The sequence below is a fragment of the Pelmatolapia mariae genome, linkage group LG16_19 (assembly GCF_036321145.2).
Source record: "Pelmatolapia mariae isolate MD_Pm_ZW linkage group LG16_19, Pm_UMD_F_2, whole genome shotgun sequence".
NCBI classification, from domain to species: Eukaryota; Metazoa; Chordata; class Actinopteri; order Cichliformes; family Cichlidae; genus Pelmatolapia; species Pelmatolapia mariae.
In genome coordinates this window covers 51244036-51271967 of record NC_086241.1, presented here as the reverse complement: position 1 = coordinate 51271967, position 27932 = coordinate 51244036, and the positions used below count along the sequence as shown (strand labels likewise).

At 39.7% G+C, this 27932-nt stretch overlaps 2 protein-coding genes across 2 annotated transcripts in view; one reads left to right on the top strand and one right to left on the bottom strand.

Annotated features, from left to right (window-relative positions):
- Positions 1-15410, top strand: part of bahd1 (bromo adjacent homology domain containing 1) — a 33368-nt gene extending 17958 nt beyond the window's left edge. The window contains exons 2-7 of the mRNA XM_063497505.1: positions 935-2686; positions 6253-6662; positions 6971-7130; positions 7255-7334; positions 10198-10289; positions 10395-15410. Of these exons, the coding sequence (XP_063353575.1) occupies positions 1066-2686; positions 6253-6662; positions 6971-7130; positions 7255-7334; positions 10198-10289; positions 10395-10587 (2556 nt within the window). The 5' untranslated portion in view covers positions 935-1065 and the 3' untranslated portion in view covers positions 10588-15410. The remainder of the gene's footprint in view (positions 1-934; positions 2687-6252; positions 6663-6970; positions 7131-7254; positions 7335-10197; positions 10290-10394) is intronic.
- Positions 15411-24699: 9289 nt separating this feature from the next.
- On the bottom strand, positions 24700-26379 carry prlh2r (prolactin releasing hormone 2 receptor). Its single transcript, XM_063497697.1, has 3 exons — positions 26329-26379; positions 25468-26238; positions 24700-25026 (listed from the first exon to the last, which is right to left on the bottom strand). Exons 1-3 carry the CDS (start codon positions 26377-26379, stop codon positions 24700-24702), a joined length of 1149 nt encoding a protein of 382 aa, XP_063353767.1.
- Positions 26380-27932: the final 1553 nt, after the last annotated feature.

Here is a 27932-nt window from a genome sequence, read left to right as displayed (position 1 = left end):
CAAAGCAGGTTATCTACTGATCAGAAGATCTACAGTTCAATTCCAGGAGGCTCCAGTCCTCATTGCAATCTGTGTTTTGGCCAAGGAACTGAACTCCATGGATGGATGGATGTACGCCAGGCATAGAATAAAGTGCTGTGTGAGAGTAAAAAAAGTTAAAAAAGCACTAAATAAGTATGCGTGCATTTACTACAAAGGACTCTGATTTATCTATATGAGCATTTTATGTGAAGAGTTGGCTGTGTGCCCTTTCTCACTGTTGTCATGATCCTGCGCATCATGTCACAGATACCACAGTGACAGCTTTTGCAGCATTTTTGTTGTGTTCCTGTTTTTTGTGGGGGGGCTGGCTGCATTGTTCAGCCAGAGGAAACCACTGCTGTCGAGGTGTGTTGTTCCCATACTACAGGTGTGATAGCACCTGTTGCTCTGGAACAATAAGTTAACAATCAAGAACAGGTTTAGGTAGGCGGTACGTGTCAAAGATTCACATGAATGGCTGGACCCAAAGTTTCTCAGCTTAACAGTGTATTAATTAATGATACTTAATTTTAGTGGTCTTAATGTTGTGGTTATCAGCGTGCTGTGATCAAGATACTGTAAAAGGAGAAAAATTAAATCTAAAATGGATCTAAAAAAAAAAGGGGGAGAGCAGTCTGAATGCATAATGTGCCTGCAGCGTGTGATGTGCTTTTGGTGTCTGATCCTCTGTCTTGAGCATGAAGCGTATTTTGCATGTTAAGGAGAGGGGTTTCCTAAGTACTCCTATTCTCTGTGGATGTGGAAAATTGACAGCAAACGGAGTAAAACTGGTTGCTACATAATGCATCAGAAGATCCTGTCTGTTACATTAAGTCACTTTCAGGTTCTGCATGAGTAACATCTGTGTGTGGCTTAAGCTTTAATGTTGAATGTCTGATCTGTGTCTTCTCAGAGAGCCATATGGACCCAGATGATGATCCATGATGATATCCACTGAAAGCCCAGTCTGAGCTGAAACCCTCCACCAATCAGAAACCCGTGGATGAAGACAGTTTAGTGAATCTGCTCCCAGACGCTGAGAATATGGTGAAAGCTCAGCGGTGCCAGACGGCGAAATGCGGAAAGCCCAAGAAGGAGAGGGGAAGTAAGGAAAAGCAGGATGGTGTGAAGAAAGGGAGAGGGGGGGTGATTGAGCTGAAGAGGAAGAAAAAGAGGGACAAGAAAGACTTGCACCGAAATAAAAAGAAGAAACTAGCCGTGAGTGATGGAGATGCGTTGGACTGTTGCGTCTTGCTGACCCGTCTGGAGGAGAAAGGAGCTGCTGGTAAAGAGAAGAATGCACTAAAAGCTGGGAAGAAAAGGAGTGTAAAAGTTAAAAAGAAGGAACACTCCATCCAAAGAGGGACCAAACATAGACTCAAGAAAACCTCTGCCGCCAATCAGCAAGCACTGGAACCAAAAAACAACCAATCTGACGCCTTACTCATGATGCCCTCAGCTATGTTTGAGCCCCGCAGAAGGAGAATGGCTTCTCTTAACGCTGAGGCTGTCAACAGCTTGCTGCTCTACAAAGACGACTCACTCATGGCGAATAACGCAAAGAAATGTCAGCCATTCAACGAAGAGCCAGCTAAAGAGCTCACTAAAACTGAACACGGAGATCAGAAAACCAAAAAAGGTTCTTTGGAAGGGAAAGCAGTCCAAAAAGAGAGAACGAAAAAACAAAAGCGTTCCACAGCTGAGGCTCAGAACATCGACTGGTTGACTTTGCTTGCACCGACACCTCGGCGTCAAGCAGGCCTCACCGCTGCAACGCTGCTCAAACTCACCAGTGCCCCATATGGGGCCAAACGGCAAAGGAAGGTGGAGTCCAAGCCAGGGAGTAGAAGCGAAACTGCAGCTACGACTCAGGATGGAATGAGTGGTAAGCCTGTGTGCAAAGGAACAACACACACCAAACGAAGAACACATCCCAAACATGAGGGGCAACTAAAGCACAGAAAACAGGGCACAGAAGATCCAGTCCATTCCCAGGTGAGCCCCCCCATCCAGGAATGCTGCAGTTTGTGTAAGACGGAGACTTTGGATCCGGAGTGGAAGGGTGCCACAGGGGGGCAGGAGTGTGTCAAGCATCCTCTCCACTGTGGCTGTTCTCTGGGATTCTCCTTAAAAACAATCAAAGAGGAGCAGGTGGAGACGGAGGTGTCTTCCTGTTACTGCTGCTCCCAGGAGAGATGTGTCGAGTACTTTCACAGGCTGGCCCTCTTCCTGGATGACAAAACCTTCAAGGAACCAGAGGACGGCTCACTGTCTGAGGTGTTTCACCACCACCATCATCATCACCACCACCATCACCACCACCATTCTGTCGGCCACCCGGCAGCCATAACCATCAGCCCGCACACGTACACCTGTTTTCCAGGCTACTATGTCCATTTCAGCCACCCGGACAACTCCACCATATCACCCCTCACTTTATGCCCAAGCGGCAGCAAGAGGCCGAAGCTGCTCCCCGGCACGGGTCCCCAACCCTCAGGGATTAGCCATCCAGTGTACTGCTGCACCTCAGTGAAACCGTGCTACGGAGAGCCCTGCAGGATCAACGGCTACTCTGCTTATACCAGTGTGATTCCAGCAATTAACAGAGGAGCGTGCTCCTCTGGCCCCACAGACTGCATCAAATGTAACCACAGCGTAAAAAGAGGTAAGCGGAGATCACACGGTTTAATTTGCAAGAATTCATTTAGTAGAAATTCCAAGTTAATGAGTTACTTATGGCATTTGTGCAACCACAATGACATTTTCCTGTCAAAGTTTGCATCAGTATTCTGTTTCCAAATACAAGCTGAGATCAGATTTCTTTTAGGCTTCAGAAAGTGCCCTCAAGATTCATAAATGACATTAAAACAGCTGTTTTCACAAATGGAGTCGTATTTCTGTGACGGGCTCCTTTTATCTAAGTAAGCGTTTTGAAGAAGTATTAAATGTTCGTCAGCACAGTATGGGTATATTATTTTGCATGCAGAGCCCCGCTCATCCAGCTGCCAAAGGAGTACAATGTGCTGAGAATAGCTATTATATGAGCCATTTATATTCTCCCACTTTGGCATGTCACTTGAGTGGGAAGTTGGAAAAAAAAATATCAGATAAAGGGCAAGACCCCTTTTGTCTCAGTTTGAATAAAAGTCATTGGACGGTGAACACGAGGCCTGTGCGGCTGAAAACGAATGAGCTGTACAGGCTCGAGTGTCTGCTGTGAGTTTCTGTGTTCAAAGTGAGCGATGTGAGCCTGAACAGGAAAGCACGCTGGGGTTAAACAGTGTCTGAATATGTAGGGGTATGGTTAGAAACACCTGAATGTGATCTCAAAATAACACTAGTTTCACACACGCACTCTCTCTCTGTCACTCTGTGGTCTCTAGCAGTCACAACCAGGTCACGCTATCTGTGAGGACTTACGCTTTTATCTGCTAGAGAACCAAGTTTAATCTCAGTGGAAATGTTAACTTGGAAAAGAACAGGTGTACATAATAGAATAAATAATGGCTGAATTTCATTTGGCTGCTTACCCTGGTATTGTGTGTGGGGTGTGTTTGTGTCATACTGTCATGGCTTACTAGGAGACCTAAATAGAACAGAGCCATTGTTAATGTCATTAGTACACTTGTGCTTTTCCTGTTGTGACAAGTATGCTGTCAAAGAGGTCTGTGGTCCACCCACACAGGTGTTGCCACTTTTCTGCCTGAACAGACCTCATTACTGTTTGGGTGTATACACCTCCGGTTTTATTGACAGCTTCCTCGCTCTCTTGCTCATTTTGTGGCATCTTCGGAGGTGTGTACAGCTTAAGCTGCATTTCATTTGGCTAATGGGCCCTCTCGCTTCCCTCACTCGTCTCTTCCTCGAATCTCGGCTTCGCCCAGCGGGGGATGCGTGGAAGGAAATGAGGAAGAAGTGCAAGGATGGAGGAAATGCACGTCTCGAAGTGCTCATTCACCCAAGCATCAGTTTTTAAGAAAAGATGACAATACCTCATGATTCAGAGTCTCGGCAAATGTGCAAGAGGACCTGCTGTTCATCACATAATGCTTGAAAAATACAGGTGTCTTATCACTATTATAAATAATACAGACATAAATGTATAATATGAGCAGAAGAAAAAGGGTTGGTTGGATGTTTGAACGTCTGAAAATTTTACCTTCTTACTATAAAAATTGAATCAGGATTAGTAATTTGGGACACAACATCAAATCTTTTTATTGGCTGGTGAAAATATGATAAAAAAAATTCAAGCAGTCTTTGTAAAGTCCCATACTTGAGCACACAATAAAACTCATCAGATTGCAGAGGACAGCTTGTGACAATTACTGATTGGTATATAGTTGTATTTCACAATAACGTAAAATAAAACGTGTAGAATACTAGTTGGATCACAAAAACAGTATATATGAGTAGTAGTTTAATCCGAATAGAACAAAATGATGGACTTTCCAGTAAAATTTCAGGCAAGCAGGATCAGGCAATCTTTCTCTGAAATTTTACTGAGTAGAATTATTAACTGGCACAACACTGAAGTTCAAAGACAGCAAAAAAAAGTGTTAATGTACTCTCAGGGATTCGATGAATGCAGCAGATGAGGTTCAGATTCAGAAAGCCAACAAATAGGTCGGTCAGCAGAGATTTTGACTTGCCATAGCAGGAAAAGCACAGGTGTAATTCACAACATTAAAAATGACTGGATTCTATTTAGGTGAGCGAGCTTGAAGGATCCTGGTAGTCTAATCCTCAGCTGTGGCTTCCTGCCTGGGACAGGGACTGCAGCTGAGCCACTGTTAAGAATATTTCCTGCTATGACAAGTGCACAAATCTGCTGTGAAATGGGTTCATTGATCATCGCTTCACCTTAATGTCACCACTGCAGCTGTGTCATGGGAGTGTGCACAACCCCCCTCTCACACAGGAGAATGCTTGTCTTGTTTTTCAGTGCTAGTTTAGGAGAAACGTCTAGTTTGTGTGCATGGTAAAGACTATAATTGATCTTAATTGAGGCTCTGCCTGTTTGGTTTTTTGCTACTTCAGCATAAATATTAACAACCGAGTATTTGTTGTGCCTCTCGTATCAGAGTTCAAAGTTCTAGGTAACACCTTATGATCAACTCGCAATTAAGGGCATAATTCCCTGTAATCAAATGGAATTTCTGTGGGTTTTATTTGAAATGATAATGCAATCATATTTATCTACAAATACTTAAAGGCGTTGGCCGTATTATGGAGTGGATTAATCTTGCCTTTTGGCATCCTTGTTCAATATTCATTATGTTGATGTGCATGATTGATATTCCAATATTTAGCTGTTATTTTATTTGACCAATCCAAATGAGAACTGCTCCCCCTCAGCAATGAATAAGAGAAAAAAATAAATAAATACTGTCAAAATTTGCATGTGACCTCATCATGATGAACCCAAATCTAACTTAATTTCTTTTCTTTTTTTTCACAATCACTGTTCAAACATCTTTCAAAGTAAGTGTAAAGGAATGAGTGTCCTTGGTGTCTCCTTTCCCATGAAATACCTGTAAAGTACCTGGAAGTTAGACAAGGTTAAGTCACTCCATAATACAGCACGCACCCCGAAAAGTACAGCATACTTATAGTGAAATTATTTCTTCTGTCCTGTAAAAACCATGTACTCAGCGCTACTTAAAATTATTAATGCACTACCTATAATTAATTACACACTACTTAAAATTTACAGAAATGTAATTATTTCTGTGTTTCCCTGTATTGTAATTTTGCATAAAATAATAATTCATAAAAGTGGTTCAAAGTTCGTAGTTGTAACCACCTAACAACCAACAAAAGTATGGGAGAAAATGATGGCGCCGTCAGAAAAGTAGGACTACCTTCTCGCAATGTGACCAATAGGAATGAAACATGAACTAGCTGATCAGCTTGACACCAACACGGAAGAACCACAAAACAAAATAAACTAGATTAGGTTGAAGTAAAACATCTTAAGAAAATTTTTGTCATTCCAGCCAAACAGAAACTCTGCTTATGTTGCAGCTGAAGCTTGTTTGCGTGATGTTTCCTGCAGATGTTCATCAGCCACGTGAAAGAGGGCGTAGCATGAAAACAAATGGCGAAGAATGAACTGTGTGTCTTGGCTGCGATTCAATAGCTGTTATTGCTCTGAAATCTGCACGCAGGGCTCGTTTAAGTACTCTGTATTCATTTCACATTATCGTACCTTTTCTGTTCCTTCCTTAGATGACTACCCAGCAACCATCAATGACCACCACAGCCCCTCCTCTATCCCCATTTGTCCCAGCCCTCGAATCCTTACTGGCTGCCCCGTTCCCACTGTGCCTCCAGCCGGCCAATCAGTGCCCCACATCCAGACTCCACTGTCTGACCCCAGCCAACCGCAGCCTCCGCTGAAGGTGGCAAAGGAGTGTCCACAGAGTGCCAAGCAGCCCAGCGGGTCAAGGTCTGGCGCGCGCAGCACCGGCAGCATCAGCTCGGCTGTCTGCCCTCTCAACAGGAACAAGAAACAGAAGCTCAGCTGTGCCAGCGACGGAGGGCAAACGGTTGCCAAGCAGCTGAAGAATGGCCGCCAAAAATCCACCAATGGCTGGAGGCCATTTGGCCTGCCCTTTGAGAAGGAGGTTTTCTCTGTGGTATGTAGAGAAAGTCATTTTGGTGCTTTTTGACACAGCCACAATGGCACCACTTTTAATTAGAGCTGATGTCATTTTACTTAAGTGTCCTGAGAGAGTATGGGGGGTGATTCATAACACCTGTTTCACTGTTGGATCAGGGCTTATTCACTATTTTTTACTACATTTTATCCAGCAACCCTGACAACCAAGGCGCAGAAGCCATTCAATACAAATCACATCCTGCAGCTTTTTACTCCACAGCCTCTCAAAGCTTATCAGTTTCTGACTGCTAGAGGAGTCAGTATTTCCTGCTGCTGTGTTCCCAGGGAGAGGACACTCTGGTGCTGAGGAAGTGCTTTGAGGGAGTCCACAGGGACGGGGAGCTGATTAGAGTCAGAGACACTGTTCTGCTGAAATCTGGACCTAGAAAAAAGTCTCTGCCTTACGTTGCTAAGGTCTCAGCTCTGTGGGAAGAACCAGAGTCAGGTAGTGCGCTTGCTCTACGCAGTATTTACTCAGACCACACGAGAAGACACATTTATGTGGTAATAACTGGTTTGAGAAGTGAAGTGAAAGACGTGCCATGTTTTCCTTTTTTTCTTTCCTTCAGGAGAGCTGATGATGAGTTTGTTTTGGTACTACCGTCCAGAACACACACAGGGAGGACACAACCCCAGCGTACATTGTGAGGTGAGAAGGCTGACGTGTGTTTCTGAATTGCTTTTTTTTTTTACCACGGCTTTCTAATAACTGTCAGGGGTAATTATAGACCAGCAAATCGAAAATATAGCTTGTGTCAACTGCAGCATATTCAGCGCCTGTAATCATGGCTATTAGTGATGCACAGGTCGAGCCAGTTCACGTACGCTTAATAGAAAGCATCACCGGTTCTGGCGGGAGGAGTTAAATAACTCACAGAAACACTGTGTGCAATATGTCAGGCTCTGATTACTACCTTCATGTCTTCTTTATCTGCATATCTCTCCTTCTCTGAGACATACACTGAAAGGCTCAAGTCCTCCTATGGCCTAACAAAGCTATAAAATAGTCCAAATGTCTATTAAGATGGGAGAACAAGAGGATCAAAGAGACTCTCTGATGCCTTAAGTGCTCATATAATATCCTTTTAATGCTGCTATGATCATTCAGCGCTGCTGAAATTGCACCAGAGGCCAATCCACTGCCTCTATAACAAAATATTTTAGGGGAAACTTGACTTCAGGTCCACATTTTACTGTTTGGTGAAACACACTCTACTCAGGAGCTACAGCGATATATAATTCGAGGTCATGTAACTTTAAACGGCCTTGCTTTGTAGTGCACTGCGAGGAAGTTTGGAAAATCCTGCCTGCTGCATGTAATTTCCATGTAATTTTTACTCGCCTCTTTGATGCAATTCTAGTAGCTGGATCAAATGGAATTGTAAAATTAGTGTTGTCACGGTTAAGGTTACGGCACGTTCAAGGTGGATCCAGGTGTTTGATCGACACATATTTTTGTGGCTTTCGAAACACTCTCACAACAAGCCGGTTGAGTGCTGTGATTTTAAAAAAAGGGGGAAAAAATTGTAATCCACGCTTAACTAATGGCTGTAATGTGTGCTTCGTGCCAGCTTTCTAAACCAGAAGAGATTTTAGATACTATTAATGAATATAATGACTCTTATTATAGTGTTAAATGTGTTTTCTATTGTCAACAACACATGTTATGTAAACTTTAAAACACAGAAAGAAAGGGAACACGCTAAAATGCTTCTCTAATTATCCAAAACCTGATGATGTAGTTTATTTTAAATCCTGCTGATTTAATATTTCAAAAATGCACTACATGTGTATTAATCCAGGGCTGCAGATTGTTCCCAAAAAGTATGCTGTCTACTTCTGTTAAACCACCAGCTGCTTACAAAGTACAGTGAACGGTGTTTTAGGAAAAATTCAGCAGTGTATTTATAGCAGGCTGTAAGCTGTTTCTCACTCAAATACCAGTGTAAGGTGTTCACCTTCACTCTCATTGGCTCATTGTCTTGCCCAAGGACATTAAGTATATTTCTTTGTATTGGGACACCTTGAACTGTGTTACAGAATAAGAATAACCATTGTATCAAAGCAATGAATGCACAGTTGTACAGTACAGTGCAAAAGTCTTAAATCATCACTATTTTTTGTAAAATTTTGCTATGAAATTATTTATTACTGCAAAGATTTCTTGTGCAAACTTACATGGAAATACAACATATAAGAAAAAATATACTTTGGATAATTTTAACAAGCTTTAAAGTCAATATTTGGAATTCTCTTATCCAAGCTTTCCTGTCATTTCTGTAAGCGGTCCTTAGGAATAGTTCTCCAGGCATCTTGAAGAACATTCAAAGCTCTTTTTTGTATGTTTGCTGCCTTTTGTTCCGTTACAGATGGCTCTTTTCTCTTTTGGCCTTTTCCTTCTGTTTCCCCTTCTTAAGACTGGCTTCTCGACAGCCACCTTTCCCCTGAGACTATTTCTGATGAGGCTTCAGTGAACAGTAAAGCAACTGTGGGGCCAGATTAATCTCTGAGGTCCTGGGTCAGGTCCTTGCTTTTTTCCTTTTTCTTAAGGACTTTCAGAGACTGTTCACCTCCTACCACTTTTTCCTTTGTCCTCCAATTGTGCAATTTACTCAGATTTTTTTAAGGACACACTGCACTGCACCAAGCAGAGGCACATCAAGTTTTTGGCTAATAGCTCTTTGGAAATCACCTTGTTGGTGCAGAAGTCCAATTTTAAACCTGTCAGTGTGTGTTATTCTTGGCATTTTTCATATCTTCAACTAAGAAAACTGGAACAAATTATATGTTTTTGCAATAAGCAGATAGTAACAAAGTGACTGAAGATAACATTTAAAGTGGGTCTTTGTTAACTTTCTTTTATGTGTAAACACAACAATGGTGTATCTCTTGAGTTAGAGGTCTTTTTAATGCAGTGTTAAGTAACTCATCAAACAACAACAACAAAAATTCCTCTGTAAATGGTCAAGTGAAAAAGCAGCCGATGTACAAAGAAAAACTTTGGAAGACCTTCATAAAGCCTGGAAAACCTTTGCTGAAGATAAATCTGACTCCTTAGAAGCAAAAGATAAAGAAATGAAAGGTGGCTTAACACTTTTGCACAGCACTGTACGCAGGCAGGCACACATGTTGCGGGATGCGTCTCTATTGTGTTCACGTCCTGATGTCAGTAATCTCCCAGAGGAACGAGTTCAATTCACTGTCTAGAAACATTAAACCACATGAAGTCTGTCGTCTCTCAGCGTGCACTGACAGACAACAAACACATCAGAGCAGCAGTGTGTGAACGGGAACACGGCTTTGTCACAGAGGATGACGTAAAGCATCTTTCTCTGCAAATCGGTTTTATGTATCTGGAAGTGAGGGTGAGGCAGGAGGGTTTGTTTAAAATTTAGGAGAGAGATTTAGTCTTTAAAGTCCCACCCGCTACTTCAACATGTAAGAGGATATCATGATGGGGTTTGTTTGTTTGGGCTTTTTTGTATGGATCTAACCCGAGTGTCTTTCTCTAGAATGAGGTCTTTGCATCCCGTCACCAGGATGTAAACAGTGTGGCCTGTATTGAAGACAAATGCTATGTCCTAACACTGGCACAGTATTGTCGGTAAGCAGGAAAGCATTTTTACTTTCTGTCGTGTTTCAGGCAGTTTTGAGCCATTAGGGGTGGTTTTGAAGTTAGTTTCTCATGTTGTGTTTGTTTCCTGTCCAGATTTTGTGCCTTGGTAAAACGCCGTAGAGAAGGCGTCAGCGACAGCGCCGCCTCCCTTGTGGTGCCCCCTGTTGTTGAAAACGCCATGCCCACCCACCACTGTGTGCCCGATGACACTGACCCAGAGCTGGTGTTTTTCTGTCGACACGTCTACGACTTCCGCTACGGACGCCTCCTCAAGAACCTGCAGTAGTATCTGACGAGGCATGACATCACATTACACCCCGGTTTCATCTGCCACAGATTCTCACTGGCTGCCTCCGTGAGAGAGGAACTGGAGTTTCGGACGACGGCTTGACAGCTTATTTTCTTTTCAGTCTCTCATTCATGCTTACATGTCATGCATTTATTAAGTAAACTAATGGTCTGACATAATGTATAAGAGTTGCTATGGCAGTGTAAATGGTCTTTTATCATACATGGCTCTCTGGTGTTGTAGCAGCTGTGTGAAGAACCTGGAACGTACTCTGCTGTAGAAAATGCTACTGTAGCTCTTAGAAATGTGAAATTTGATTAGATTGCCGAGAACTTGATGTTTCATGTGAATAATGCTACTATCTGCCTGACAGACAACAGATAACGCAAAGTATCTTGATACGCCATAGATAATGAAAATATGTGGCATATTGTGCCACGCCGGATGGTGCAGCTGAAGACTTAATCACATCTTTTTTTCACTCAGTTTATTTCTGTTGCTTTGAGCTGCACCGAGTCCATTTGATAGTGAAAACGTGGCGTTTTCTACTGACACGGCATATAGAAATCTTACTGTAATGCAGCTGTGTTCATGCTGTTCTGAGAAATAGTGATAGTCTGGGAAATGTGCTTGCTTGTGATAAATAAGAAGGAATCAGTTTCATGTCTGTATAATCAAAATGAAATAATCACCAGCAGCTGGTTAGTATAGCTTAGCATAAAGTCTAGAAAATAGCCCAGCCTGACTAAGTTTGACTCTCGAGGGAATGGTCAGTTACTGTATATGTAATTAGCAGCTGTCAAGGGCAAGAACGTCTGCTCTGTCGACTGCATGTGACTACAGATCAGTTTTAAAGAAGCTAGGTGTGTTTCAGTAAATCAACAATCCCTATTTTTCCCGCTCTCTCTCTCCACATAGACTACTTAAATGCATGCAGTCGAAGCATGCTCAAACATGATTGGTTGACAGAACGTGGGCTACAAGCAGACTACAAATATTTGCATATATATCTTTTTGGAGCGATTGTGCTAAGCTAAGCTTAATTAGCTGCTGGCTCCAGCTATGTGCTTAAAAAGTATACAGAGAGTGTTGTCATCTAAATCTCAGCAAGCAAGCATGTAAGGAAGTTTCCCAAATATTAAAATTGACATTTTTGTCTAATGGTGATTGATCTTGGGGGTCTTTGCAGCGTGCCGCAAAGACAGCCATGAAAGACATTCTCAGTCAAAAGATTTGATTGAATCTAATTAGCAGTGAAAAAGTATAACGAGAGCAAGCAATTAAAGGTTTTTTGGCTTCTTCTCTTCTTAATTTTTGAGAGAGATGCAGGTTTTATTCCGTATCTGTATCTGTAGTGATGACTTTCACACAGCAGGACGGGCATGCTAACAGCTAAAAGACATCGAGAGTTTAGTTAGCTTGCTTTCACATTGCGAGGATCGGCCGAGCATTAAAGGGGAATTTTGTTATGCCAATGCCGAGGAATATTTTACTTTTTCAAAGCTGTTTGCCAGAGGTGTGATTTGACTCCGGTGTCAGCGTACTGTATATTTGCATTTAAATATCTGGATGGGTGTCTGTTAGTGGCAGATGGCATCAGTTAGTCACGTATATTCTTGTTTCTTCACTGATGAGCTGGTGAATAATGTAGTCAGTGTAGCATTTAGATCTGTGATGATGATTCGTTCCTATGTTTGAGAAAAGATATGTATTTATTTCTGTACTAAGAAAATATATAATTTATTTTCAAAAGATCATTTTAAAGAGTTTTAGATGAGTGGCTTGCATTCCTGATTAGAAAGGAGGCTGAAGATGTCTCTCCGTAGCTGCACTAAGTGTGAGAGTCTTTGCAGCAGTATTTCTGTGTTTCAGCTCGCTTACCCAATACAAGCTCGTGCAATTTCGCTTTGAGAAACTGAAGTAGGCAATAAGCAGATTTGAGGACACATATGGAGTATTTGGAAGGATCTCAGATGCGGTTTGAAGGACATGCGCTAACATGTGACCAGAGATGCTAAACCTTGCAGGACCAAAATGTTCCCTGGCCTTTTCCAGCTTCCTGTCATCCTCCTTTTCATTTCCCCTGAGATGGTGAAGCTTTGCCTCTTCACCTTTAAATGCCGATTGCTTCACTGATTTTAACTTACCATTAGCCTGTGCCCTGGATCTTTGCTGCCTTATAGAACATTCCCAGCCTTTTATTTAGTGACATGTACTGATCTCAGTCTGGAGTTATGAAGCTTGTAAGTGCGCTGATCTTGATTCCTAGATGCTTGACATGTATTTCAGTGTTACCTGTGATCTTATGTGACCTGAAAGTCCATCTTAATCAACATTTTTATTGAGAGTGGTGTTTGGTATCAAACTGCTTAACTAGTTGAGAGTAGATGAGGATTTTTTTTCTTTTTCTTTTTTTGGAGAAACTAACTTTTTACAGAGTGTGGTATGACAGTACTGACAATGCTTTCATATCAGTACTTTAAATATAAAGCAGAAGCTAGTTAGCTTAGCGATCTATAATGCTTGGAAGTGGGAGCGGGCGGTAGAAAACCAGATGCACCCTTATCATCTGTGAGCATAATAGGTAACATTGTGTATGTAATTTGTTTAGTCTGTATAAATCAAAGTGTTATAACAAATTTCTTGTTGGTAAATTTTGTGTTGTTTTTGGTTTTATGCTAGGCTAAGCTAAGCTAACCAGCTGGTTACGATTCATTTTTTACATGCAGACCTTAGAGCATTCTGCCATTGAAAAAAAAATATTTTTTTTGCCATCCATAAGTCACAATTTGGGGTTATTATGCCAAAATTTCAAGTTAAGAATCTTAACATTTTAATTTACTAACTCAAAAAATATCAGAAAATAACTCAAAATAAAAAAAAACCTTTAAACTTGAAGTTAGGTCAAAACTTTGAGATAATAATCCACATTTTGTTTTACTTATGGATAGCCAAAAATGTTTTTTTAAGTGGCAAAATCAAGCTTCCATACTGTTTTTTTGGTAACTCTCCACAAGAAAGCTTTGTTCACAAAATGTCAATCACCTGGGGCCAAGCAGCAATGCAAATTTTGGCACATTGATTGGTGTCACTGATTGTTTTATTCTTTTCGAGATACATATCACAGCCCATTAATGACTATTTCTGCATCATATTATATATACCTGTTTTTTGTTTTCTGTTGTTTTTTTTTTAGATTTAAGGTCTTTATGAAAAGCCAAGCAGGATATCTTACCATGGTATGTGGATTTGGGATCCCATTTGAAGGAAACATTTAAAAAAAAAACGTGGTCATTGATCATTGGAAGCGTTCTAATAAATAAATTCTTTCTCTTGCAAGTCCCAAGGCTAACCACTATACTGGATTTTTTCCCAGGTACAAATTCTTTGCAATCCTAACCAAAATTGTCAGTCTTCAGACCGAATATCAAAAGATTTACCAGATGGATTTTCAATTTATCAAACTGCTTTTCTGACATCTAACAGAAAGTGGAATCTCATCTCAGCTACTGTTTCATATAATGACATGAAATTTCATTTGGGGACTTTTCATGATTTTTGCTACAAAAAGAAAAAGAAAAAAGCCATGTTTTATACTCATATCAAGAGGTTGTTGTGACTTTGTCCTGCTAAACCGCTTGGCTCCCTCCTCACTGCTTTAACTCTGTAGTTTAAGCCTTCCTGAAAAACATAATAGTTAGCTTGATTTGTATCATTTCTTATAAACATTAATTGATGCAAGTCATCATGGTGAATAAACTGTGTCAAAATGTCCAGAGAAGCTTCCCTAAACCACGTTATCATAATCAGCCTCTCAGTGTATGTTTAATAAGTTCCATAAATGCAGATAAAAAGACATTCTGACAAACATACTCAACACGATAACACAAGGACATATGAGCTGACTACAGCTGCTGATCTACATGAAGGAGGCGTTACACCTGACCTACAAGCACAGTAGTATTTGATAGTCAAAATTTTAGGTGGGGTGTCACTTTAAAATGCCCACATCCCGCCTACGCCTGCTTTGCTCCTTATCCTCGGTAAGTGGGATAGACTTTTTTTTTTTTTTGAATTCAGAAATAATTTCAATAGATGTCTCATACTCATTTATTCGTGTTTATTTCAATTCATCTGAATTTAAAACTATTCCATGCTATTTTAATCTGTCCCAATGATACCCCGATGACTTAAATATTATTATGTCTTTATTCAACAAACGTTAAAAAAAAATCTGAATATTGCTTGATGGTGTATGAAGTATAGGCAACTTGAATCAGGTGAAAATATTTGGTTTGATTTGGTTCAACAACTTAAATCCAGAATTAGAAAACCACACCGTGCACATTTTATGGCCTTAGGAATCACTCAGCAAACTAATTATGTTTAATCAAGATGTGTGATGCTTGTGTCTTAATTGGTCCTCTGTGCCTGTTCCCATTATCCTGTATTACATATATTCCAAGAATTTTCCACAAAGAAAAGTACAAATAGTTACTGTAGTTTTTGCGTACCTTTCAAATGCCTTTCACTTTTCATCAGATGACACAGTTCTTGGTATTGATCTTGTATCACCACAAAGAAATGCTTTCACCAAAAAGACTAAGACTAAAAGAGGGTAGGGGATTAAACCATGAATCGAACTTCATTCCCAGGTGTACAAAAACCCGAATTTGGGTTCTTCTTATGTGGATTTGTTTGTTTCTTTGCATGGCTTTTTTTTGGAAATATCTTGGAAATATTAATCACAGCACAGATTATTTGTATGGTTTCAAATGGACCTGTAATATAAGAAAAATATTTAATTGTAATAAATAATATATGAGTTTGAACAAGCTTCTGAGTTTTTATTACCTACACGTGTTATTATGGATGCAGTAATGCTTCTTGTCCACATGGTGGCCCACTTGGACAATTTTTTTTAAATATCTGATTTGCTTTTTAATAAATTAAAAAGTCATTGCAATAATCAAAGCACACACTTACTAAAAGGTTTCAGAGATAAATATTAATATGTAACATGCATACGCGGAAAAACACACAATCCTACATAATCATGGCTGATTTAACTCAAACTATCCTCACATCTCGACTCTTTCAGTCTTTTTTTTCCTTTCCTTCAGTTTTTATTGCATATTTGATTTGATTTGATTGGAAATCACAAGAAAAATATTTTTTACCATGCATAAAAATAATTTTTGCCTCAAATCTTTCTCCTTTGTTTGTGCTTTTTGTTTCATTCAATCCCCTTTTTCAACTGAACTGGATACATTTGTCTGTTGCGCTGCATAGATCATGATGGAAAAGACAAGAGAGGCAGCATCTCGAAAGGAGCCATGAGGAGATATCAGTCATCTAACTTCGATAATTAGGCTTGTGATGAATATGCATGATGCCTCTGGCACAGCTAAATTTGGTTCTGAGATTTTAAATGGCATGAGCAGGTAAGTGATTTGCATCTGTAACAGCAAGCATGTGTGAGTCAGAAAGCTCATCTGCTTCAGCTCACACACTGGGCTATTTAGTGTGATTATGTGTCTGTGTGAATGGCATTTATATAGTCGACAGTCTGTATATGATGTGAATTCTCAGTGGTTGTGCAGCAAATTCCTGTTATGACTATGTTACTGTCTTTACTGAATATCTGGACTGACTGTCAGTACAGGATTTATGGTTCCCAAACAAGCTTAAGGGATACCTTCCATTAGAATTCCTTCTTTGACACTTATTATATGTAATGGACAACCTATTCCAAAGGTCAAGCTCTTGTCTTGTATTCATAAACTGTTAGTTTAATGCACTAAGCAGTTTGGGAGAAAAATCAGTGGATCTGAAACAGTTCATTATTAGGAATAAATAGTTTTAGTTTCAAATACACACACAGAGTCAGAAAGGTTTGAAAGGTAATGGATGGACACTTATTGGGTTAAAGCAGCTACAAGTACTAAATTACCAGTTAAATTGCTTTGCAAATAGCACTAGAAATGATTTGTTAGTCAATGCGAAGCAGTCAAAACAAAAGGGATAAATATAGCTGAACAATTATATGGTGAAAATATCTAAAATCGACACATTACCAGTTAAAGAAGTAGTAGAAGTAGAAAAGGCACTAATTAAATAGGAATGAGAAAATGCATCTTAAATCATTAACCAAATATAAAGGCTCTCACTTAAGTACCATTGAGGCTGTTATGTATTTCATTGGGCTTGGATTACTGAAATTCATTGTTCACTTGTCTAAGCAAATATTCCCGGGAATGTCTCCAGGTTGTTCAGAACACTGCTGCAAGTGTTTTCTAGTTACTCTCATGTCACACCGTTGTTGATCCAGCTGCACAGGCTCCCTCCCAGAGTCCATATCAAGATTCTGGTTCTGATTTTAAAGCTCTTCGTGTATGAACACCGGCTTACTTCAGTGAACTTTTACAGCAATGCATCCCAGGCAGGTCCCTGAGATCTTATGATCAGGACCTACACCATACAAGGCTGAAAAGTAAAGGAGACAGAGCTTTCGCCACAGTGGCCACCAGACGTCTTCTCCTCTGAGCTTGAGATCTGTGGACTCATGGGTCTCTTTCAAGAAACAACTAAAACCCATCTTTGTAGACTTGCATTTAGTTAACTCTTTTTTTCTCTTTTTTACTGCTCTGGCATTTTGTTGTGATCTTTGACTTGAAAGGTGCTATACAAATAAAATGTTACTTGGTGTTAGCTCCCGCTGAGATATCGTATCACTTCCTGTTCCTATTACAGCGCACAGTGGTGTTTTATGTAGCCTGTCTGATTAAAAAAAAAAACAGACATAACAACATAGTGTCACATCCAGGTGCTTTATCCAGAGCACACTCTGCTGAATCACCTGCTATTTATATTCACAGTATTCTGTCTGTAAGGATTCGATAGTTTAGCTTAGCTTGTAGCTGAGTCACTAGCAACATGGTTTTTTCACCTGTCCCTTACACACTTTCTTGTTTAGTGGCAGCTGTTAAGCTTATTGTTGTTGTTAAGCTTCCTTATTACAAGCGTCATGTTAGTTATAAATGTAGCCTGTTTACCGTTCTGGAGGACAGGCTCTGTACTCTGGAAAATTCTGAAGCTAGCCACCAACGATAGCAGATCGTCTTCCAGGGGCCAGGTAGATTTCTTTAAATAACAATTTATGTTGGGGTATTGACACCCAGTTACGTCAGTCGGAGGTCACTAAAATTCATAGTGAATACGTGTGTAGTTTTGCCAGAACAATGTCTCTTGGACTGTAGTTTTCTCTGGTCTCAAAAGTGACCTCTGAAATTGCTGGCTTCTCTGAGTGGTGTCCAAGAAAACACTTTAGAGATAACTGTGTTATGTTATGAGAGATGTCAGTCATAACATTTTGGATGCAGCACTCATTTGTAGAAATCTGACTAAATTTGATGACCCCCCAAAAACATGACTATCCAGAGTTGGGACCAGAAAGCAGAGTTACAGTCTTACACACCTCTCCGCAGCTTCTCCCCTCCAGTTATCTGTCATCTACCCTGCCCTTACTTAGAGTTTCTATCTGGTTTTCTCAGACTTCTAATCTAATTTTAATGTACTGCTTTAATTTCAGATGAAATAATTATTATGGGTGATTTTAACATCCATGTAGATGCTGAAAATGACAGCATTAACATGGCATTTAATTCGTTATTAGACTCAATTGGCTTCTCTCAAAATGTAAAAGAACCCAACCACAACTTTTGTCACACTCTAGAATTTGTTCTGACATATGGTATAGAAACTGAACATTTAACAGTATATGTTGAAGCTATGTTTAAGGATATAATTTCTCCACTGTTAACTTTTTTAGTTCTATGTGAGTAGGTATCTAAACTTTACTCCCATAGAAGTCAATTATCTTCTTAATAGTGTTACATCATTCCTGTGTACAACTCTGGATGCTGTGGGTCCTCTGACAAAGAAAGGATCATATCAGAAGTACTTGACTCCCTGATTCAAACCCACACCTTAAAGCAGATAACCACAAGCTAGAAAAAATGAGTTTTTTGCTCTATTACAAACAAAAATAAGCCCCCTGTAAAGATAGGACATCTTACTATTCATCTCTGAAGAAGTATATTGGAGAAAATACAAACAATCCCACGTTTCTTTTTAGCACTGTAGCCAGGCTCACAAAAAGTCAGAGCTCTGTTGAGCCAGGTATCCCTTTAATCTTCACTAATAATGATTTATTTCTTCACAAATAAAATTTTAGCCATTGGAGAATATGTCATTTATAACCATCTCACAGATGTATGACATATAGCTACTTTTTTAAATTATTTTTTTATTATTATTTATTAATATTAATTATGTATAGTTTCTCTCCAATTGATATTTCTAAGCTAAATTCAATAATCATTTCCTCCAAATCATCAGTGTGTCTATCAAACCCCACTCCTACAAGACTGCTCAAAAAAGTCCCATCATTAATTAATGCTTCAATTAATGCTTAAATCTTAAATATGATCAATTTATCTTTGATAATGGGCTCTGTACCACAGGCCTTTTAAGGCAGCAGTAATTAAACCATTATTTAAAAAGTCATCACTTGACCCAAATGTCTTAACTAATTATAGGCCAATGTACAACCTTCCTTTTTATCTAAAAAAAAAAATCTTGGAAGAGTAGCTGTAAAACAGCTAACTGATCATCTGCAGAGGAATAGTTTATTTAAGAGTTTTAAGAATTTTTAGAACTCCTCAAGGTACTGAAACATTACTAATAAACGCTACAAATGATCTTTTTATGCCTCTGACAGTGGACTCACTGTGCATGTCCTGCTGGACCTCAATGCAGCATTCAAAACTGTTGACCACAATATTTTATTACAGCGAATAGAGCGTGCCATAGTTATTAAAGGTACTGGGCTGCAGTGGTTTCAATCATATCATGTCAGGGTGTGGTCTGTGGCTCAGCTGCAGTGGAGGGGAGGTGGAGTGAGTACAAGGGGCAGTGCCAGGGAAGGCTGGCCAGTGCAGCTGGAGATGATCATCAGATCATGCCTCCCCTATTTGACCAGCACGCCAGGACCTAGAGAAGAGAAGAAGAGAGTGAGCAGGCATCACAACAACTAAAAGGTAAAAATTGTAAATAAAATATTGATAACACTAAATTATTGTGTTTGTGGGTCGTGTGGGGCAGGAAGGACACAAACTTGTGTTACACGTGTCTATCTAACGGACTCCAATTTATTAATGTAGATGGGTCTTACATGAAAATCAGTCTTCTTCAAACACACAAAGGTTAAATGGAGTTCCACAGGGTTTGTTGCTAGGACCATTTCTGTTTATATTATTCACGCTTCCCTTAGGCAGTATCATTCAAAGGCATAGCATACATTTTTATTGCTATGCAGATGATACCCAGCTTTGTTTATCCATGAAGCCAGATGACAACAGTTAATTAAACTGCAGGAATGTCTTAAAGATATTAAAGACCTCAAAATTTCTGCTTCAAAATTTGGATAAAATTGAGGTTATTGTACTCTGCTTTAAACATTTGAGAAATATGGTGTATAACCAGATACTTTCACTGGAAGGCATTGCTATGGCCTTGAGTAACACTATGAGGAATCTTGTAGTCGTTTTTGACCAGGATATGTCCTTCAATGTGCATACTAAGCAAATGTGTGCTGATGCTTTCTTGCATTTGTACAATATCTCTAAAATTAGATACATCCTGTCTGCCAGTGATAATGAAAATTTGATCTTTCTGAGTTTATTCAGTTTTTACTTTTAGGCTGGACTATTTGTACTTACTTATTATCAGGCTGTCCTAAAATCTCCTTGAAAAGCTGCAGCAAGAGTACTGACAGGGACTAGAAAGAGAGAGCATATTTCTCCCAGTTGGCTTTTCTTCACTGGCTCCCTGTTAAATCCACTCAAATTCCAAATCCTCTTCTTCCTCTTCTTCACATACAAGGTCTTGAATAATCATAACAATAACAATAATAATTCGGCATTTAATCATTAGTAAATATTTATCTCTGGTTGTCTTATGTCTTTTGTCCTGTCTTTCTCATAGTGGACATTTATTTGTTGGGGTATTCTCTGTATTATTATAGGGTCCTGAATTACAGTATAAAGCACCTTGAGGCGACTGTTGTTGTGATTTGGCGCTATATAAGTAAAATGTAACTGAATTGAAAGAAAGTGAAAATTGGAAGAGCAAAATGTTGAAAGACTCAAACGCATGTTAGCAGTATTTAATTTATAGAAGCTGACAAAACTCCGTAATAAAAGGTTGTGTGTTAAAACAGTTTAATCATAATGGATCGAGTGCCATGCAAAAGTCTTGATCCGCCTATATTGTGCTAGGACAATAAAAAATAGGCACATGATTTATTGAAACATGTAAAAACATACATAGAAATGCAGTATATAAGGCAAAAACTGAGTTTGTACAGCTCTACTGAGTTTGAACTTTAGTGTGACCATCTTTATTCTTCAACACAGCCTGAACACCTTTAGGTAAGTTTTCTTGTAATTTCTTCAATGGTCTTCAGGAATAGTTATCTGGGAATTTCAAAGCTCTTCTTTGGAAGTTGGTTTGTTCCATTCTCTGTCTGTTCCCACAGCACTTCAAAAACATTGACGTCTGGGCCCCAGGTGAAGTCAGTCCAAGAATGATATTGTGTATTTTTCTATTCAGGTGTCCTTGCACTGCACTGGCAGTGTGTCTGCATTCATTGTTATGCTGAAAAATGAAGCTATAGTCAGCCAGGCGCTTTCCATGTGGTATTGCATGGTGAGTCAAAATCTGACAAAGACAATGGACAAAATTGTTCTCCAATAATTCTAAATTTTTTGCTTAAAAATCGTCACATTAAACTAATTTACTATGCTTAAATGTCTTTTCTTTTCGTTATTTAAATCACAAAGATATTTTAAAAACTAAAATCTTAGTTAGTAGTTGAAATTGTTCAAAATGTACAGTTGAACTTGATATTTTGCCAAAGTAGTTGTAAGTTTGTACAAATGTAAACTTTACAAACCCAGTCTAATTATTTAAATGAAAAAAGGACTTGAGTATAGGTATAAATTAGTACGTAGATGAATAAAAGCTTGGTACAGCCTGACTTAGTCACACCTTTTATGATAACGGGCAGGTAAGCTGTAGTCAATCACAAAAATGGCCATTTACCGAACAAGTCAAAAGTAAAAAATACTTTTTTCTCTAAATTTTCTCCAACAAAAGATTTCCCCTCGTCCCAAAACTGTCCAGAAAGGTGAAGCAATTGCCTCAAATGGGATTTCCTTACTATATATCTTGTCAGATAGCTGCAAGAAGTGTGGTAAGAGCAAGTGGATTTTGGTCGAGGTCCTGAGGTGTTTAAATTACACACCTGTAAGGCTTTCCGCTGCCTGACTCAATCCAATTTTGCACTGCTGTCGTGTCTTTTGATCCTTTGTAGTGTTCTACGCTCTGATGTACTGACTCACAGGCACAGGGGCTTCATCTTCTGGAAAGTTCCAGATTATTGTGGCAATTGGTCTTGAGTTGATTCTGCTGAGGGGCAGATTCTCCCAGAATTTATTCAGAGCCTGTTTTTCCTGCTGCTATTATATCTCTGCAAAATCCTCTTCTAATGGTTGCAGAAGCTGTTACTTCTCTGCTCTTCAGCATTTTCTTGCTCCCTAAAAATGCTCAGTAATTCTTTTTTTTTTTTTAAACTACTCCCAACATTGCACCCTCCAGGTAAGGATTGTTTTGTTTTGTTTTTTTCTCTCTCTCTTTTTTCTAAGAGTCTTGTAAGTCTAGAGAGAAAAAAAGTACAATACAGTAGAAAGTGAAAGCCTGTAAATTGTTTTCTTCAGTTCAAAATGCCCCGAAAGGTTATTTCAGAGTTGTCTCATTTGTTGTATGCTGCTTTTTTTCTTTCAGTAAGAGCAGACATCAGAACCATATCCTAAAGTCTTTTATAAACCAATTTCTGTTTTCTTTGCATTATTATAGGTCTCAGGATGCAGCTGCTTCATTTTTTTCTGAATATTTCAAATGCATAGAGTTCATTGTAACAATTTTCAGATCATAAGCATGAAAGGGGACCATTATCTGTCCGGAAATTATAAACACAGCACGTGACTACCATGACTTAGTATATCGAGGTCAACAACATGACAAAGATGATTGTTAGGGCAGCACACATTTACATTCAGATGAAGGTCGTCCTTGACACTTCAAGGCTAAGCAGGAAGCACAAAGTTGCAGTGTGCTGCATGTGGACAGTTGCTGCCATTAGCAGAGATGACCACTGTTGTGTTTCTGTAATAAGATGAAAAGCTGTCTCCTCTTTATCTTTACTTGTCAACTCGTATATTCACACAGCAGTCTGCTCTTGACATCAGCTGCTAAAATATACACTTTATGCTCTGCAAATTGCTCTTGAAAAGCACTGTGTAAAGTGTGTAATCAGCCGCTGCACCACCATGCCTTGCAAGGCGCTTTTTTTGTGTGAGATAAAATCTGAGAAAATGATCTCAAGAAAAGAAGCCATTTAGTTAGTTTTAAATGGGACACATTAGATGGTTTTCCTTCAATAATCTTGTTTTCAAAAAATCTTTTTAGCTTGGTAAAAGAATATGTGGAAACAAAGAAACTGTGTTTGATTAACTTTTCCTTTTGCAGATACCAGTCTGGATAATTGACTGTGCTATTTTCTGATATAATTTCACATTAAAGGCTTTAGACACCAGACACAGTCACAAACACTGCTAATGCTTTTCAGTTGTGTGGGGTTTTGTTTGTTTTTTTCGAACATAAATGTCTTTGTGATGAGACAAAAAGCCTTTCTCAAACAATCTTTCAAAAACACGATTTGTATTTAATGGCATTGCTCTTTTTATGAAACATATTTGTTTCATAACATTAACTTGGGTGATCAGTAGCATTGCAGTTTTATTATTTTTAATCTAAATAAAAACTCTGTGTGTCTTTGCTTGATAGGTGATCTCAAAAGCTGTTTGAGAGAAAAGTAAATCAATATTTACCCAATAATGAATTTGGAGCTTCATTTGTGCCAACGTTCACACTTTTAATAAGGGGACATCTCTTAAGTAGTCGAGGTGGCAAAAGGCAGTCAACAAACGAGGTCGGAAAATGCAAACACATTTATTTTAGGCGGGATTTCCAAACTTCCTGTTCTATAGTTATGTGTCATTACTCTGCAGAAAAGGCAGAAAGGCTGTTAACTTTGTGTCTCTCTGGTCTCTGTTGTGTCTTTATTGCAGTTGTGTAATGACCAGCACACATTATGCTTTTTCTCGCTCCCTCTCTCTCTCTGGCTCTCTCTCGCTCATCGGTTCGGCTTTGACATTTAAAAGTGCTGCTGATCGCGCACACGTAGTGTTTGCCAAATGCCACAGCTATAGTTGAACATTTGAAAAACGCTCAACGATTCAAGGCCAGAAATGAATGATGGAAATACGCTATTATTTAATTCAGAACCGCTTCGTGTTCCTTAACAAAATGGAAATGAATGAATGAGGAAAAGATGGTTTGAATTACCCTCTTTACTGAGCAAAATCCAACAAAGCATATTTACTACTACAAGTGAAGTATGCACAGAAATAACCTAATGCACAGTCTTTCAAGGTGGAGGCGAATAAACATTTACATTAGTTCAACACATTGTTAAATGGCTCGCATAAAGATGCTGTAAGGTTGGTGTTAAAATGCACAAGAATCTAATTATGGAGGACCATTACAAAAAACACTTGCAACAACTAAAGCAAAGTCAAAGCTAAAAGTGGCTTTTAAGCAACCAGTAGCATATTATTCAGGTTAATAAGCATCATCTACACTTGAATCCTTGCAATCTAAGCTGGCTGATGTTTTAGCCCCATAGCCAGCTTCACAGCAGTGTGACTGTTGTATGTGAAAGCCTTACACCCCCATGTTGTGGGTTTTGGTGTTTTAACAATGACTTATCGTTTTACTCCTTTTGTCTGTCAGCCTGAACGCTTACAAGATTAAATCTGGAGTGCAAAAGAAGATTCACTGGATCACGTCTGGCTTCGGTGGCCTCATACGTTCGACTGAGCTGGAGATCATATCATTCTTGTGCCCGTTCGTCCACAAAGTCACTTACGTGTAGTTTTCTTGAGGATCGGCATTATTTGCAACAACACCCTGCAAATCTGCCGCAATGGTGGAGGTGTAAAGGCGCGGCATTCTGTGAGACACCGTCAGGACGCTTGACCCTTGTCGCCTGTCTTTTGCTTTTCCTTTTCTCCAGGGCAGGAAGTGGAGACACAGGTAAGAGAGGAATTTGTTATGCAGCGAAGCATAAATGAATGGGTTGTAGCAAGCGGAGCTCATGGCAAAGAGGTGACTGGACACCTGGATGACGTTGATATAGTTCTTCCCCAGGATGGAGAAGTCTGTGTCCAGGTCACGGATCAGGTTCACCACCTGTGGAGTAAACATCGGTATCCAAAACATTAATTCAAGGGACAATTGCCATTTTTCTACTGCCAACAGACAGTCTAGCAAAGAAATACAAATTAGAAAAAGTAAAATTGCTAAGTTGACACACAAAAAAACCCCCAAAAAAAGATAATGCCAGTTTCTTCACCATATACAGAGTCCTTCCTGGCTGACTTGAAAACTCTAAACATCAAGTCACTGTACCCAATTGAACTGTCGGTTTGTGTGCAGACTGAGATGTGTTTATTGCTGAGGCAGACTGTGTTCCCTCTGGACAAAGGCAGGCTGGCTGTTTCTCCCTGTTTTATCCCTCCCTCAAAGTTAAGATGACCTGCTAAGATCTGATTCATAAGGTGGAACCTCTCCTAATTTAGATTCCCATATATTTGCATATTCTTCAAACCAGCAATCTCATGTTTTGTTCACCTGTAAAGGAAGCCAGGAGAAGGCAAAGCAGAGAACTGAAACCAGCAGCAAGCAGAAGGTCTTCTTCCTCCGTCTGCTCCAGGTGGCCCGTGCAGATCTCAGCTCCGTGCATGCTGTCAAGCTCGAAGTCATCCTGTGTTTCAGCTGATAGGAAATGGCACAGTAGGAAATGGAGACAGCAACCAGTGGGACAAAGTAGGAGAAGAAGAGAATGAAACAGGAGTAAATGAGGCGACCCTGCTCCTGGCCATCCCAGAACTCCTCACACACAGCCATCTGCAGGCCTGCAGCCTGGAGGTCCAGGTAGACAGTGTGCAGTGCCGTAGGCGTGGATAAAGCCAGAGAGGAGAGCCAGATCAGGACCACAAGAACCCAGCAGAAGCGGTAGCCTGCTCTCTTTCGGATGGGATAAGCCACAACTACGTAACGATCCACCGCAATGGCCATGAGGGAGAGGACGGCTGCGTAAACAGCTGCGGATTGCATGACGGTGACAAAATGGCACATGTGGGATCCAAACACCCATCCGCGCTTATCAAATGCATAGGACGCTGTCAAAGGGACGCAGAAGATGCACATCACCAGGTCGACGAGTGCCAGGTTGCTGATGAGAAAATTGGTCGTGTTGTGTCTTTTCTTATTGTGCCAGATGAGGAAGAGGAGGAGGAGGTTGCCAGAGCACGCAACCAGGACCACAGCAGAGTAGAGAGGGATGAAGATGAGCTTCAGGTTAAACAGGAGGTCGAGCCCAGAGAAAGAGGGGGCTGAGAACTGGGAGGCTGAGAAGATGGAGCGAGAAGAGTTGCAGCAGAAAGAGGAGGACGACGAGGAGTCAGGCAAGAGCGAAGATGAAGAGGAGGCTGGAGTAGAAAAGTTCACCTTGGTTCGATTCAGTGATCTTTCCCAGTCCATAGCTGCAGAAATAACAAGCATATTTTGCATGACTCAATTAACATTTCTGTGTAATTTATTAATCAACATTTTGATTGAAGCCAGTATGGCAGCGTCTGGGTGTTTAAACATTTTAAAAGGCTAATTGAAGCTTATCTTCAAAACTCTCAGCACACATTTCTCTCTTTACTTCTCCAAAAGCCTTTCCAGTTATCTTTGATCCATTATCTAAAGTATTAAAAAAAGGGAAGAAAGCTCACATTGACTGGACGGATGATTTCTGGTTATGAAAAGCAGAAATCATCCTCAAAATCATAGTAACTTCTCAGAGGCGGTCATCCCACACATCTGCTAGAACATCTGCACTTATCAATCTAGGCTGACGTCAGTGATTTTTATTGTAGCTCAGAAATAAGAAATACTCATCAACTGGCATCACACAATCAGATGTTATGCAAGAGTGTGAAAATGGGCATGAATGCAGATTCGTTTCACATTCTGTGACTGCTGAATGAGAGACTTGGCTGTGAGGGAAGAAAAGAAAAAAGAAAAATCACTGAATAAAATGAGAGTGAAACCACAGAAAATTGTAAGATCAGAGGAGGAGTCTATGAAAAACACCTGTAGTCAAAATTGGGCTGAATGGTGTAATTTTGGCATGAGCACTGGCTACAGTTTCAACTTTCATTAACATGAAAAAACGGCTACAAATATTGTTTCATCTAAAAAAACTCACACAACCAAGAAAAGAAGATATTTATGCCCAAAATTCAGACTTTAAGTCATTTAATAACATGTACATTTTTCATGTAATTTTGTTACAATTTAATGTCTTTGATTTGGTATACATTAAGTTTATACCCAACACATTTTCCTTAATGATTCATTTTGTTTTGTTTTGCATGTTTTATATATTTAGCTGCTGTTTTAATTTAAAAATATTGCGTATTGCATTACATTAAGCAAATAATAGTAATAATAAAAATAATAATTGATGGGCTGACTGCCTCATTATGTGTTCATCATACTGAATATGAACAATCATAAAAGTTTAATTTCCCAAGGAAGCTAATTAAATCATGATCAGAGCAGATATTCTTCCCTTACTGACTCAACCAAGTTCCTTATTGACCTTTTCTGATCAGGCCGCTCAGAATGATTCATGCAACCACGTCTTCTCTAAGATACAAAAGGGATCCAAAATCATTCATAAACATGAGTAGGATCAACCTATTTTTAACCTGAAGTGGTCGACCTCGGATTGGAAATTTATTTCCTCAAAAGGAACAAGATCTGAGTCAAATTTCACAATCAGCCACTTGGCAATTTTTCTGAAGTGCAGAGTAAATGAAAAAGTACCTGTTGGAGATATCAGATGCACCTGTTTGAGTCCTTTTCCTGCAGGGAGCCCCGCTGTTGTGCAGCCGCACTCATTCGCTGCAGCTTGCTCTGCTTCAGAATAAAGAGGTGTGCTCTTTCTCTCTCTCTCGCTCTCTCTCTCCCTCCAACAAGGCATACAGTAAGGGCTGAAGTGAGTGAGTGAGTCACCTCCAGTAAAATCATTCTAATCTCCT